Raw genomic sequence first — 16,135 nt, forward strand, 5'->3', positions numbered from 1 at the left:
TCTCTGTCAGATCATTATAGTGATAATAATAAGAGTCAGTCGGTCTTCCAACCTCCGGTTCACATTGGTCCAAAACCGCCCACTTAAATAAAAAGCAGTTTGCCCTCTCAGCTGATCTGTTTCATCAATATAAAATACAGAGATCATTAGAAAGCTAAGCTATATCACAGATCTTCCCGTGTGTGCAAATGTGCACGTCCGCTCACACAGTACATCCATCTGTTTGTGCATATGTAAGTTCATCTGCGCACAAACGTGTGAACGGTCATCTGTGTGTATGCTAAGTTGTGCGTGCGTAGGCGTAGGGGGAACCTGATCTGGTCTGTGTGGGAGGAACCAGTCCCCCCCTTTAGTATCCAGACAGACGGCCTGCTAGAGAGATCAGACTGTCAGACTAACTGGACCAGAAGTCATTAGGACACGCTAGACACACAGAGCTTTTTCAAAGCTATTGCTTCCTTTTAAAAAGACAAAAAAAAAATACCCCAGCAGTAAGATTATCTACATTTCATCGGCTCATGATAGGACTAAGATCTTTAAGACATGCGGTGCTTTTCAGATCTTTTTCTCAGAAACCTATAAGCAGCAGGGACCACTTATTTTGAATCCGTGTCCTGAGATTTAGTCTTTTGTCATCCCGCGTTACGTTTTAGAAGAAAAAAACTCGTAGGGCATATCAAACAACTGTATTCTTTGGTATAAGCGATTATAGGCTTTGAAGCTATCTTTAATTCAGATTTTAATGAACTTTCAGACGACACGTTTCTCTCCTTCATCACCTTTGTGAGTTGTTTCTTTAAAGTGCGTGTCCTCTAAAAGACATCCATCTGGGGACATATTAACTCTAGAACTGGCTGTGAGTCCCCAGTAGTGATATAATTTGGGGGTGTTTGTAAGATCTGACACATGCACACACACAAAATAAATCAGCTTTGTTTTTCAGCACCATTTCCACTAAAAGCTGTTTTTTGGCAGTGGAAAGTGGTATTTGAATTTTTTGTTAGTTGTTTTCCTTCATCGGGCACTTGTCACATTGTAGGAAAAAGCTCGATAATTGGCACCTCAGTCGCAGAAACAGCTTGTTAGCGTTGTTAAAAAATAATTTGGGAACACCGAACTAGTGCAGCACAGCGGTTAGCCTCCATTAAAAGAACAGGCTCAATTTACATTTCTTTTAATGGTGGAAAATAGCTTAAGAAATTCTACTGTTATATGACTTTGGGACACCAGTGGCATTATAAGATCTTAATACTCTTCATGCAGGATAATATATCACCCAGATGATGCAACATTTTCAGGTAGCCATAACTTCTATCCTCTGACCTTGAAGATAATGTAGGAAAAATGTGTAGTAGTCACAGGAGAAAGAAAAAGATAAATTATTATTTTAAAAAAGAGAATATGCTCAAAAATGAAGGGCAGAATCTACATTTTCCATCACAGCAGTTGCCAGACTGGAGGAGATGCTGCATGAAGGTGATGGAGGACACAGAGTCAGAAACACTGGAAAAGGCAGCAGAAAAAATAAGAAAACAAGTAGATGATGTATGGATGCATCAATAAAAGGACAAGTTCAGAAGAATGTAGCTGGTGTGGGGCTAAGCACACTGGAAAGCCATCAATAACCAGACTCTGGGCAGTGGCACTCCAGGGAAAAGAGAGGAAGAGCAGAGGAGAAGAGAGAACAAGCATGTGGAAAGGTAAAGAAGAGGACAGCAAAGGGACAAAGGCAGATGTCCAAGTAGCCAACCTGCAGATTCAATTTTGCTCATTTTCCTCTCCCCTCTCCCTTTGCCTTGCCTTTTTCTTTCCTCCTTAAGCCTCTGTTGCCAACCTCATCTGCAACTTTAGTCAGTCTGAGCAACAGCAGCACCAACTAGAACCGAGTTCTCGAGGAGAGAAGGAACAAGCATGTGAGAGAGAAAGAGAGCGTCGCAGGTGAATAAGGGTAATTAGGTTTATGTGAGCTATGGGATCAGACAGAGAGGAAGTTCCACTTAATTCTCTCCACCAGCCACAAAAGCATAATACAGCATTGATTTTAAAATATATCTGCAGCTCACCGGAAAGTCACGGTGGAAACTTCTACAACGTTTATTGGTTGGGACTGGCAAGAATTAGGAGAACATTTTAGAGTACAATCTGTTTAACATACCAGCAGCATATGAATGAAATTTAATCCCAGATATACAAACAATTTATTGCTCATCTTGAGTTAAGTTCAACTCTCAAAAATGATTATTAGAAATAACCAATGCCAACAATGTTCCAGCATATTTTTGTGATGTCATATAGCCAACGATTGTACCTCAAAACGATGTCACATTGTTTGTCAAAAAAAAAGTCATATAGCCGTTAAATAACATAGTTTCATTATATAATGTTATGTCACATAAATATACATTTATACTTCAGTTTACACATTAATAACACACAGCTTTTCGGGAATACAAGTTTATGAGTGTGTTTTCAGATCATGTGCCGTAAGTTCTCAGAGTCACTGATACAGTCAAGAGTCTTTTATAAGTGGTATTAAGAGGTTCTTGGTGGTGTTGGTATGCATGTGAAAGCCATTTGAAAGTTCTCAAACTGTAAAAAAAATTTTTTTTTTTAAAAAAAAGGTCATTTAACAAAATGCAAACTTTAGTTAAAATGTTCCTGGAAAATCCTGGAAGTGCTGCAAGGAGTCCTTCAAAAGTCTTTGAGTCTGGTTAGTGTTCAAGTTGCAGTAATTTTAAAAATCGCTGTAAGCAAGTGATGAGCATTTTATCCACGTGGCTCGTGTCGTCGTTGTTAGCTCCTTATGGCGGTCTTCCTGTCTCTGTCTTTATTCTGCAAGAGACAGAAACAACATCTCACATCATTGACGGGTTCACTGAAATCAAACTGAAACAACAGTTTGGGTTTTGCTCTCATGAGTTAGAGCTGGAGAAAACTTAAACGGTAGGTGGAAAAAAGGCTAACTGCCATCGAACATTGATTCTTTATGGATGTTGTTGGTGTTTTTACTTGATATATTTCATAGATTTCTCAGGAGGGTGGCTTCAGAAAGTCTTCCCTCCTGTAAGTCGACTTTATCTGTCCAGTCTCACAAATATAAAAAACAATTTGAGGTAAGCTCAAAGAAACAAACTTCTTAATCGTCATTTCATGAAAATTTGCCAGTTTTGATCGAAGCTTTCTCTGGTTTCACTAACACAAGTATACTTTACGTTTAATGAATTTATTCAAACCATATTTCATCACAGAGGCTCTAAAGAAGCCCAGCAATTTTACAGTAAAAAAAAAAATCATAACAGGTAAAAAAGATGATTTTTTTAAATGTAAACCATAAAAAATGCACTCAAAAATATATGGTTTCGTACTGGAATCACTGGCACAGCAAGTTCATGTGGTTTTAGATGTACTCTGCTTTTAGTTGATGGGAGAGTAAATTAGCCTTGACTGCGTGCAGCAAACTCACATAAACACATTCTGTAATGTAGCACACAACATTAATTGTGGTGGCAGAGAGAAATGAGCTTTTCTTTAATACTATTACAGCCTGCAGATTGACATCATGAGCTGGTTCATGACAGCAGAGCATGATGATATGCTTCTCATTTATCTGTGGTATCAGAGCAGGAGGCCCTGATTTCCTGGCTGGTTGGGAGACCTTCGCTATCTGGCCAGGAAAATAACATCACTTTTTCCCTCTTCACCTAACCTCTTCTCAGCTCACTTGGGCCATCTACCACTGGCTTTTCAGGCAACAGTCAAGGGATTTTATTGAACACACCACTGAGTGATATGCAACACATATCATCCATGCTTTTGTAAAAAAAAAAATTTAAAAAGGAGAAAAAAGACGGATGTTTTAAGGATTAACTCATAGCTGACAACGGATCTTTGTTATTTAATTCTTCAGCTGAAGAATAAGGCTACCATTATCCCATATGCTAATATAAGCACTCATGTCCTCTCCTGACTTTTCTCTACCCCCTCTCATATCATCTCAACTAACCCTCTCTGCCTCCCACTTTCCTTTCCTCTCATCACGCCGAACACCTGTTACACATTTCCTCTCAGACGGCGCACAAGGTGTAGGTGTTTGGAAAAATCCGTTTGCCTGAGATCAACATAGGTGGGTTGGTGGTTGGAAGGGTATCAGGCGGTAATCAAAGAATGAGATCATAAGACTTGGACAGGAATTGGTACTCCCACTGACGGAGGTGAGTGAGTGTGAGGAGACGCAGAAACTGTTGTTGTCAATCCTTCCTCCAGCTGGATCAGCAGAGGATCATTAGATTACACTGCAATTGAACCATTACCGTTGCTAGACATGAATCATTACCACTGTGTTACTGGCTGCGAGTGCAAGTATGAGCAACACCAGCGGTATAATTTAGTATGTAGTAGCCACGCTTAAAAGCAGCTACTTCATGTGACCAAATGTGTCTTATTTGTTCTTCTGTTGTCCTGTTTTCAAAACTAAGTAGATAGTAGATGAGATATTACTAGCATAAGGAAATATAAGAACATCAATCAGCACATGTAGGGTTTCCTCATTTTAAAGATCATAGAGGTCTTTCAGCATTAATCCTAATGCAAATAAGCATATGTTTACCACCATTTATACTCTCAGTTGCCTTCTGGATTGTTTGTACCATAAATAAATAAGAGGCACTTATATCATATTAAGAGTTTCTTATGACCCAAAGACAAAACGAGTGGGAGAAAAGGACAGAAAATCCTTATTTTGTTGGTGTCCGTGGATCCCATCTGTAGATTTGCTCTTTTTTGCTGAAGAGCGCAGTTTTATAATTTATAGTAAATCTCTTGCCTGTGATTCGTGGAGCGCTGGGGGATCCCCCCACATTAAGAACCCTTGCTTCAGGCACAAATCCATTCCTAGTACAACTGAAGAGTCTTGATATGATCACCGTAAAAGATTACACAAGACTAATGATCTGCCTCAAATTATCTGTCAGTTTAACCATCTGACATGACATGTAGTCTTGCTCAGATGTCTATTTTGTGTCACTTACAGCCTGGAAAAACCTCGGCTTCATTGACGCTGTGATCTCATTGTGCTTGCTCCCTTTCACAAACCATCAAAACCATCAGTCGGAAGACAAAAACGCAGCCATGCTCCTGGGTGTTTGTTGGAAAGCAACGGGGAAAATTAAAGGCATTTGTCAGTGGAAGGAAAAGTACTTGAGGCAGTTTAGAGTTAAAGTGGGTACGTGAGAAATTTCACTTGAAACCTGTGTGTGAAAATTGGATGATTTCCCAAATTACATCAAATTGCAGCGGAATCGGTAGGAATCAGCCCACGTCTCATTGTTAGTGCTCCGTGACAGTTTAGAGGCACAGCTGTAGCTGGTGTAGGCGGTTCAGCTGGAGTGAAGCCGGTTCAGTCAAAACAGAAGGTGGAGGGGATTTGGGGAGGGGGGCTTTAAGGCCGGCCTGGTAGTCAAAACAATCTCCTGAAGACTAATAGGGCATGCTCGGATGACATCTCTGCTCTCTCTTTTCTCTTTCCAAACAGGCTCGCGCGCACACACACATACCGCTGTCTTCCCAGGAGGCCGATTTGTCTGACATTAATATGATTACCTGCTGATGTTTACTTTAGATATGATATGATGATACTACCAAACTTGAACAATATTTTTGGACCAACAAGGAGAAAGCAGCCTGTCTTAACCCTAATGTGAAGACAGTAAACACTGTCTTCACAGCATCTTATCAAGTCCACAAATTCAGTCTTTAGTATTGTTTTTCCGAAACCCAATCCTGCCGTTCCTTCACCTATAACTGGATTTTCCATTCTCTTTTTTTCCTGTGTTAAGCTGTTCTGTCAAATACAAACATCTAATTTAGTTTCTGGCTGCACGAGGACAGGAATGACTGGTTGGAAAAAATAATTTCTACTTGGGCACTGGCCCGCAATCGTATAAGGAGATTGGTATTTAACCATGAAATGAAAACTGGTAATATCCTTTCAGTTTAGCGAGTGAAAGTATGTGTATGCGTCAGGGCCTCTGGTGGCTTATAGAAGCTGTAATTTCCCCCATAAATGATCATTAATTGATAAATAAAACATAAGAGACTTCAATTGAGTGAAATAAAACACAAAATAAGGCCCCAGTCTGCCACTACGTGACTTGGACACATCACAAATTCATGTTCATTGCAGCTTTGCCAGTAAGCATGGCTCTTGATTAATCTTAGATTGCCTAATTAGATGCTGCTTGCACCAGGCAGCCACACATGTACTTTATTTTCCCCAGCATTTTAAAAATCTGTTTTAATGACTCCATAACAAGCCAGACTTCATTTTCACTAGTCTCAGATGACTTAATTTTGCTACATTATGCACTAACCAGCGCTTGATCATCAGTGCTAAGATGTAGACCCTAAAAAAACCAGTATGTCATTAGCTTCAGTACATATTGTTTCAAGAAGCAGCATAAATCCTGCTTTGTCGCTGTGTTTCTCTAAAGCCTGGCTCGACTTTCTGTATTTTTGCTTTAATTTTCTGGGTGAGCGGCCCTTTCCCCAAAGACCGAATGGCTACAGAATGATAGTTTTGCTAATAGATTTTGTTAGTTATCTGACCCGGCTTCTTCTGCTGGTGTTAAATTAGGATTTAACCGTTTCCATCTGTGCTGAAAATATACAGACAGGTCCACGCTCGAGGGCACACACTCGTACACAAACTCACACACACCGAGCGTGGCTGAGAATACATTTAGACGCTGCCATCAGCGTGTTAGCTGCCTTCGATGCACCTCATTAGCATAGCGAAGCTCTTGCTCACGAGGCACGAAAAACATTCCCTCCAACTCAACGCTAGCATTATCAGCAAATGAGGGCAATTTAGTTTTCATCTATGACGTTCTACCGAGACGTCGACTCCGTGCACAAAAGTGACGCAATGCTTTTTTCCAGTGAAAACAGACTAATATCCAAATAACTGCAAAAACCGCAGTCATTAGCGCGGCCCCGCACATGTCCTATGCATGCATTTAAGCCCTCTTTAGGCCCATGGTTCATTTGATCTCTATAAAGAAGCAAAGTGTAGTTTGAGCGCAGCCTAAAAACCAACTGTCCAAACTGGAGGATAAATAGCTAAGTTGATTATCCCGCTGAGTCGTTGGCTATTTCTCTTTCTCTCTCGCTCTACTTCTCCATCTCTGTTTCCACAACTTCCTGCACACCATTAGTTTAGAAAGTGTTGAAAACGCAGTCATGATCCAGAACTCCTTAACTAAGTAATCATATTTAAGACTTTTTTTCTCTCTTTTTTGCACGCTGTCTAGAAGTGGTGAACGGCTGTCTGGTTGGAAAGACTAGGAGGTAGGGTGAAATGCTTTTGATAAAAGTGTCTGAGTGCGGTGGTGTGCTGTGCGCCCACATGTGTGTGTATATATATGTGTGATTGGTGTGGGCGTGAGCGTAAGCAGGGAGGGCGTTTCACAGTGAGTGGTTTCCAGGCTCCTTTAACATCACCATCAAAGCCCAACGTCAATGTGTTTCTAATAGCAGCCGCTGAATTAAACACTGGCTGTATGGCCTCAGCAGAGGATAAATCATTTACAGAACAATTAGCTCATTTGTTGCTCCGCTCTGTGCTGCCAATGACTTCCAGACACAGAGAGCCAGCCAGTGTGTGTGTGTGTGTGTGTGTGTGTGTGTGTGTGTGTGTGTGTGTGTGTGTGTGTATCTGTCTGTGAGTGTGTTTGCAAGGTTGCTGCTTAAGACACATTAAAAAATTCACTCTAGATGTGTCACTCACATCCGTCTCATGCAAAAACAAATGCAAGTGGTCCTCGCCCTCACACCAGCAGAGAAGAGGTGTTTCCAGTTGCACAGTGAGATTTTAGTGCCCCCGTCTCTCCATCCACATACAAAAATCACCATGCGTAGTTGTGCTGCAGCCGAGATATAAATCAGAACCGTTTGCGATATCAAAGGCAGAATGCATTGTCTGCTTACGTTTGCTTTTTGATTTCCAGAAATTCCAAATAAATGACCTCCGTTGAGTGCGAGTAAAACTCTGGGCCGTGCCTTAAAATGCTTGTAAACGCATCTAAATTTAACCATTTCAAAAGAAGCGCTGGTCTATTTACACCAACCACACCATAAGCACCAGAGCAGTTATATTTTCACCAAATTTTTCTTTCATTTTTTTAAAAATTTTGTTTCCGAACATAAGATGTTGCTTTTAATTAATCAGACGAGCTTCTTCGAAATTCAAATGATGGAAAACGCTTGGGCACGTCACATCCAGCTAGAAAGGAGAATGCAGTGTGATTGCTCTTATTGGCAGACAAACTGCTATTTCTATTTACTTTAGCCCTTTGAATTGAATTAACCCGCTCTCTGTTTCGGGCCAAAAGAAATAGGCCACAGTTGAACGCTGCAGACTAGAGACAGATAGATTAGCACATTTTAAAAGATGTTTGTTTTGAATCACGTTTTGCATAAATTCAGATTGTAAAATAACTGCAGCAGACAACCACCTCAGCACTTTCACCATCACTGAAGGTGACCTCTACCAGATATTGACTTAAGACAATAAAGAGCTGATGATTATAAAAGCTGCCACTGTGAGCTTCTCCTGTCACATGTTGAGTCCAGGCATCTGACAGTTGCACTGACAGCAAAGAGCCTTTGCACAGGATAGCTGCATCAATCAAGTAGACAGCACGGGGATTTGAGCCGTGCTCGGCTCACCTCAGTCGTCTGTCCTCAGTATTGTACATCTCATTTACAGATGTAGCCATCAAGCATGTCCCCCCCCTTTTTTAAATCCAAGTATCAAAGGCACCAGCATGCAAGAGCTGCTATCCACTTTGTCTTTGCCAAACTGCGTGTGCTCCACCCCTTACACATCAGATTTTTGCTGTGATATATATGAACATTCAAGGAGGTATTTGGCATCAAAACAAAAAAGATACTGAGAGTAAATTTCACAAAGTAGCTTTTCATGCTTCACCTGACACTTTAGGGCATCAAGAGAGAGATTTTGTTCTTTATGTTGGCATAAAAAATTAAAAATAGATACATTTTTTTTCCTGACAAGCCTCTACTAAACCTCTCGAATTTTTCAGACGACTTGAAGGTGGGTGAAAATTTTTAACCTAAAATCTGACAAAAAAAAAAAAAAGACCCATCATTCATCAAACGGCTGACATTTGACGACGCAGCGATATTGAGAGGGTTTTAATCATGTTCTGTATCATTTTCAGGAAACTCACCGTAAATGAGTGAAATTCATTTTAAAGCTCCTTAAGACGTGTATAAAGAACCGACACATAATGAAATCCCATCACTATTCCTCCGACTCTGTAAGATGTAAAGCGTAGCACTCCGTGTGCAGTAGTCATTACTAACAACACTGTTTGTTTTGAAACAGTTATACAGTATTCACACACATAATAAGAGGAAATGAGCGTATACTTTTCTCACTTTCGCCCTCTCCGACGCTGGAAAGAAGTGTAACTGAAGCAGCTGGTCTAAGCAGACCTGACAGCTGTGATGAACCTCAATGACCATAAAAACATACAAAGAGAGCACTCAGGACACAAAGTCTCATTTTACCTTCACAATCGTTTCCTCTCTGTAATCACCAGCACCGACTCTGCTCTTTAGCCCACTTAGACCCACTGTAGCCACTTTTCCAGAGAAAACGAAATGCTCTCAGGTTCTGCCAATCAGAGGAGGCCAAATGAACCTCATTTTTCTCCTAAAATATATTTTAGATAATTGCATCAATTTACACACACACACACACACACACACACACACACACACACACACACACACACACCAGGCTGCTGCCCCCGCGACCCGGCCTCGGATAAAGCAGATGAAGTTGGATGGATGGATGGATGCATCAATTTAATTTGGAAATCGCACAATAAACATTCAGCGTGGATACATGAGCCTCTTTGCACTGTGTGTGCCGATATGATGGCGAGGAGGAGCACTGGAGCCTGGTGGAGTGATATTATTATGACTCCACCGGGCCTTTGTTGAAGGGTCCAGCTAACAAGTCCTGTTCTTGTATCCAAAGCCCAGCTCAGCTTATTCCTGTGTGCCAATACAGCTTAACTTTAAACATAGCCACACAGTGTATGCTGTACTTGTACCCACACAACATCCTGCTGCTAACCGTCTAACTAACCAAGTGAAGATTAATCCACCACTGAAATTAGACCAAGAAAGTGCACCATTTAACATTTTTTACTGGTTGTATGCAGTAAAAGAAAATGCAATATAGAGTTTAAAAAAAAAAAGATCTTCACATTGTGATACTGATAAGCTACTAAATTCACTTTAAGCAGAACTGCAAAGACATTATAGTTGTTTGTGTGTGATTCATAAAACTGTTTGCATAAACCAAAACTAAGCAACCATTTCTACACCCTTGTGCTAACTCATCTTCTGTCTTCTCGCTTGCGATTCTTCTGGATTCGTTTGGGGAAGTCAGCCAAGTACGCTTGATGCAACGTACACAGCACACAGGGGAGAATAATGAGACTTTTCATTGAGCTACCGGGAAACATCATAACGTGACTGACAGTGTGTAACACAGAGTAAGCTGAAGTGTCTGCGCTCGAGTGTTTTGACATGAGAAATAGTTTTCTACCCAGCATGCATTTACAGGTCAGTCATGCAACCACAGCAGCGAGCTGACAGCAGCAGATAGTATTACAAAGCTCCTACTGGCAGCTCTGACCTCCATCAGGTCGATCGATATGCACAAAGGTGGTGGTGGTGGTGTTTGAGGGGAGCCGGGGTGCACATGTTGAAGGTGAAGAAATGAAACAGAATGAGATGTTTGCGAGGACAAAGGAGGAAGTGAAGGAGGAAGTGAAGGAGTCAGCGAGGACAGACAGGTTAAAAAAGAAGGGACGGGGTATAGGTTTCAGGCGAGTTATCTGCGAGCTGAGGACGTCTGGGTTTGGACGCTCAGGACGTCTAGTTTTTCACTCGCAGAAGTTTGGAGGGGTGGGGGGGACACTAAGACTGCTGAGTCTCAGGTTATCCCCCAGCTAAAGGGTCTCTGGGTTGAGACACTGAGGAGGGTATTAGCTTTCACACACTGCTGGGGTAACGGCGGAGTCTGCCAGATGTCAGCCCCTTACCCATAAATCCTGCTAAATGGGCGGCAGCTATGGGCTGGGGGGGGGGGGGGGGGGGGGGGGGGAAGTCAACTCTTTATCATCTTCTGTAGCATTTGTCAAAATCAGAACTGGGGTCATATATATTTAACTTCACTCAGCTGATCCCTCATTTTCTGTATTTTCTCATCAAGCTGATGATTTTCGTCTGCGAGAGTGGCTTTGATTATGTTAATTTCCCGCGATGACTCAATCAAATATGAGCAGAAACAGGTTCGCCCTAAGGTGTAGCTTATCCATTTTAATAGTTGTAGAGAAATGTAGATTTTTATCAAGATTATTGACAAAAGTGGAGAAGAAAAGTTGGTTGTTTTGGTTTTTTTGCTCTAAAATGTTATCGATTCTCCACCTACATTTTGTCCTGTGACTGTGACTTTCACTGGAACAAAGTAATTGCCAGTTACCAATTTGTATCTCTCAGGTCAATCTCGAGAAGTTATGATTAAAACCTTCTCGTATTCGGGCTGACGTCAATGCATTCTTGAAATTATACGCATGGTTTTGGACGGATTTCACGGGCTCCTGGTCATAAATCTCAGTCACTGCATAAATACCCTTGTAAACTCTAAATTCATATTTTTTAAAAAGAGAGCACAAACAACACCATAGATGGGTTTAGACACAACACTCGTACACATTTAGTCTGGAAAAAGCCTGCGTGCCGTTTGAACCCAGCTCTCGGAGAGAAAAACAACCACTGCTGTGGACTGTAATGCTCAGAGATTTTCAGAAACCACCTGCTTAATTAAAACTAACCCCCGATGATACAATAACACTGAGTCCTTTAAAAAGTGGTTTTGCTTTTACAGTCCCTCTGGGCCAATCTGGTTTATGGGCACATTCACTGATCTCAGGTCAGCTGTCCTAAACCACCACACAGTGTCTCTGACCGCACTGGTCTTCAGCTAAATCTCTATCATTTGTATTTTGGAAAATTTAACAAAGATAAATAAAGAAAACAAGACTTTTCTTTTTAACTTCCCGCCATTTAGTTTTAGAGGATTTTTAAGCAAAACGCACTTTTAACTTAATGTTTTCCCGGATTTCCCTCTTCTTCTTTAACTGACTGAGAGTTCGTTATCCGCTCACCATTTTCCTCTGGTTACTGAGGCAGAAGGTACAGATGTGCTTGGGCTGCGCTGATTGGTCGGATCCTCGGTTGGGGGAGGAGCTGACATGGAAAAACGGCGGTGAGGGAGCGTGGCAGGGCTGTCCGTCATGAAGCCCTTCGCCCAGGAGCAGCACGTTACCCAGATGGCTTATGTAGCTGCTGGCCAAACGCAGCGTCTCGATCTTTGACAACTTCCTGCAATCATGAAAACAGTTGTGGTGTTGACAGAGGAAAAAAAGAAATTTGGAGGGTAACGTAAAGATATCTGCCTCATAGGATATGTTCAAACCTGCAAGAGAATGATGCTAGATGCTAGAATTTTTCTTCCCTGTTCGAGTTTGGAGAGTTTCAGATTAAAGGCCTAAATATAAAACCATCATTTATTTGGCTCTCCAGGTGGAAATCATTCTGTCCCTGTCTTATTTGTGCATGATGTCACAAAACAGTAACTCATGCAGGTCTTTACCTGTCTGCAGGCTCGGTGGGGATGAGTGTGCGCAGCGCTGTAAATGCTGTGTTGACAGAATTGGTGCGATCTCTCTCCCGCGCGTTGGCCGCGTTCCTCTGGCGATATTCCTTAGGTGGAGATGACTCCGGGGGGACCAGTCTCGCGGCCATGCCCCCTACTTCTATCCCTCCGCCTCCTCCCCCGCACAGCTTCCTCTTCCTGTTCACCTTGATGTGAAAGGCAGATGGGGAAGACGAGGACAAGCGAAAGGCGGCGTTGGAGGAATTGCTGGTACGCTCCTCGGAGCCCGAGCCCTCGCTGCCGTTCTCGTCATCGTCTTCGGAGAGAAGGGCGATGTCGCCGTACAGGAAGCGGCCCGCGGGGGGTGCCGTGCGCAGCATGGCGAATGTCATCTTGGGCGCAACAGCGTGACAGTTACCGGTCAGTCTTGTGGGGGCTTCCTCAAGGCAAGGTTGAGCTGATGAAGCTTGTTGGCTGAAGCTGGCTGAAGGTGTCCACCAGAGATATTTCCCCCAAAACTTCTCTTCTTCACAAAATAAATTAAGCCAGGAGAATCGGATGTTTCCCTTGCGAGTCTAATTTGCCTCAACTTGTAATCTCCCCTTATTGAAGTTGATCCTAAAGCAGGTTAAGAGGTCACGACAACTTGACCTCAGAGCACTCGGGTCATGGAGAGCTGCAGGTTCCAAGTCCTTCTTGTTCTTTCTGGATCTATTCACATGCACTTCACATCCCAAAGATCTGTGTCTCCTGCAGCTATCACTTCAAAATAAGAATCAAAAAATCAGTTTATACTTGCATGTTGAAGCAAAAATTGGTCTCGTTTCTCATTGCTTCTCTGCGCGTCTTTCTTTGCCCTTCGTTTCTATATTTGCCCGTTTCAATTCCAGGAACGACTCTGCGCCAGCCGCCTCACTCTCTCGTGCTCTCTGTCCTTTCTCCCTCTCTGTGTGTCTCTGCTCCACATGTGCCTGCAGTCTGAGTGTTTCCGTCTGTCTCTGGTCTTAAAGCCAGTGGGAGGGCAAAAGGACTGCACTGCTCCTCCCTCTGAGCACTGAGGGTCCCTTGGCTGCTCTCTAGAAGCAGGCCGGAGAGACCGGAGGCAAGAGGCAAACCATCCGCAGGAGTTTGTTTTGGCTGCATGCTGATATGTTCCAGGGGAAATCCACCCTAAAACAGATCTTGCATCACCCACGGGGCCCTCTAAAATTTAAGAAATACGGTCGATGTGTTGGATAAAATGCTGTCATGTGGCATTAGTAATAAAGCTGTTATCTTGGACGGTACAATCAGATGTCAGGTTGATCTATTTCTCTATATTTATTTTCTTTTTTCCACAGAAATGTGTCCAGAATCAAATTTACCAAACTGTCTTTTGAATAACGACTGAATATCTTAAAAGAATTTCTGTTGTGTTAACTTGTTTTCAGTTTCTCACGTGATATGTTCTTCCTGGTTTCTGTCATTAGTCTGACAGGGCACGCTACCAGCAAGAGGTACAACTGGGTTTTGCGTTTGCAGGAAAAAAAAAATCATGTTTCGTTCAACCACTTCCTCGACTGCAGTAAGCTGTGAAGACAGAGTGGCGAGTGTGAGTGTTTTTTCTTTCCCTCCGTCTACATCTCTGATTTCATCCCGGGACAGCTGGCCGGGAGGCATCGCTGAGCTCATGGATGACGCCAAAATGTAGGTTTATCCGACCGCAAGACTTTTATCTGTACGAGCTGTGGCACTAAAGAGCTTTGCAATGTATCTATCCTCATGGGACTCAGACATTTAACGTGAATTTAAGGTTCATGCGATTGGAGATTGTAGTAGGAGAGCTGCGACTTTAAACTGCCTTCATCTATCTGTCATCCTCTCTTTGAGAAGGAAGTTAATAGTTCAAAACGAGGTACAGCAAAGGAAGCAGAGACAGAGGCGAGAAGACAGACACAAGTGGGAGTAAATTAGCAAGAGACAAGGCAAGACAGGAGCGTCAAAGTCTAATTGTGTTTTCTGCTTAAACTCTTTGTGATATTATTAGTCATGATCGCGCAGCTTAACTCTTATTGCCAAGAGACTGTGTGACCTTTATGTGTTTCTTCCTACTTTAAATGTACAGCGGTTAAAGGTTGACAACCTATGTAAAGCTCAGCTATGAAGTCTGTAATCCTCAGCAGTACCTCAGTGAAAACTCTAAACCCAACTGCCATTACTGGTATGCCTCTTTTGTGTAGATTGGCAAGAGTAAGCTGCTGCTGAAAACTAATAGCACAATGAATAATCTGTCAGAGTTACACAATGTTACAGTCGGCATTCATCACTCTCGATTTCTCTGTCTTTTTCCCTCTTCTGCCCATATTTCTCCCTGACTCCCCTCCCCTCGGTGTCCATCCCTGCCCTTCAATCTTAGTCGTGGTGTTTATGCTGTGGTGTTGAGTGAATGAACCAAAGCCAACGCTGGTTGCAGCGGTTGATTGCAGTACATACAGGAAGCACAGAAAAGTGCAGCATAGGTGGGAATTAAACTCCAGTCGGACTACTATAATGAAAACAAAATGTGCTGCTCTTCCTACATACGAGTGCTTCACAGAAGCAGAGAAGCATTAAGTTTTGGCACTGATCGGTTCCTCCTGAAGGTGCAATCAAACAATGCGGTTCTGCTCCTACAGTTCACGTTACACCACCTTTGCAGAGTTCACACTGCTACCATGAATAAATCTCCTTAAGAAAAATAAATAAATAAATAAAAAATAATCTTCAGCTGCAGGACGTAATGGAAACAAGGAAGAAAGCAAGGGAAACACCCCCCAAGTGTAACAATTTTACACTTTGTTGGAAAAAACCTTTTCCACTTCCCTTCAACTCTTATTGAACACATCCGTTCATGAGATCAGGCCAACTTCCAATCAATGTTTTAGATTAAAAGAAAAAGAACCTTTAATGATGCTCTTGTAGCTATTTAAACTTTTCCTAATGCCGAAAAACTAAATAAAAGTGGACCAAAAATAACAAAATCCCTCAGTGAAAACAAACTTTGTCTTTCAGGAGCCAGCGCTGTATCCGACAGCTCATCGCTCTTGCGAGGGAGAAAACTAGGACAGTATGTGGTAAACAGTTGGGTTTGGGTTGGAGAACATTTTGGATCTCTTCTAAATATTATTGCTTTGGCATATATGCCTTTAATTGATAGCTGCGGCAGAGACGGACAGAAAATGTGGTATGTGTGTGTGTGTGAAGGAGGGGGGGCATGCAACAAAAGGTCAGGAGTTGCGGTAATGTGGCATGTTAGTATTGTCAATGCTTGAGGAATCCTGCGATGATTTACAGCCCTGGAGTTAGAGAGAGATGAAGACATGATCTTTGAAACGACTTGTTCTGCGCTGTGCTCTGCCT

The 16,135-nt window shown here is 42.3% G+C and overlaps 1 protein-coding gene across 1 annotated transcript; it reads right to left on the bottom strand.

The window, feature by feature from the left end:
- Nucleotides 1-2,076: 2,076 nt before the first annotated feature.
- Nucleotides 2,077-14,043, bottom strand: scxa (scleraxis bHLH transcription factor a). Its single transcript, XM_026185939.1, has 3 exons — nucleotides 12,755-14,043; nucleotides 12,267-12,483; nucleotides 2,077-2,832 (listed from the first exon to the last, which is right to left on the bottom strand). Exons 1-3 carry the CDS (start codon nucleotides 13,147-13,149, stop codon nucleotides 2,794-2,796), a joined length of 651 nt encoding a protein of 216 aa, XP_026041724.1. The 5' UTR covers nucleotides 13,150-14,043; the 3' UTR covers nucleotides 2,077-2,793.
- Nucleotides 14,044-16,135: the final 2,092 nt, after the last annotated feature.

Source organism: Astatotilapia calliptera, chromosome 11, assembly GCF_900246225.1.
Source record: "Astatotilapia calliptera chromosome 11, fAstCal1.2, whole genome shotgun sequence".
Lineage (NCBI taxonomy): Eukaryota > Metazoa > Chordata > Actinopteri > Cichliformes > Cichlidae > Astatotilapia > Astatotilapia calliptera.

Coding starts and splice junctions, on each gene's coding strand:
- scxa (XM_026185939.1), bottom strand. CDS start 13,149: ATGACATTCGCCATGCTGCGCACGGCACCCCCCGCGGGCCGCTTCCTG. Junction 12,484..12,754: donor CCCACCGAGCCTGCAGACAG/GTAAAGACCTGC, acceptor TCATGATTGCAG/GAAGTTGTCAAAGATCGAGA. Junction 2,833..12,266: donor TCAGTAACCAGAGGAAAATG/GTGAGCGGATAA, acceptor TGTCTCTTGCAG/AATAAAGACAGAGACAGGAA.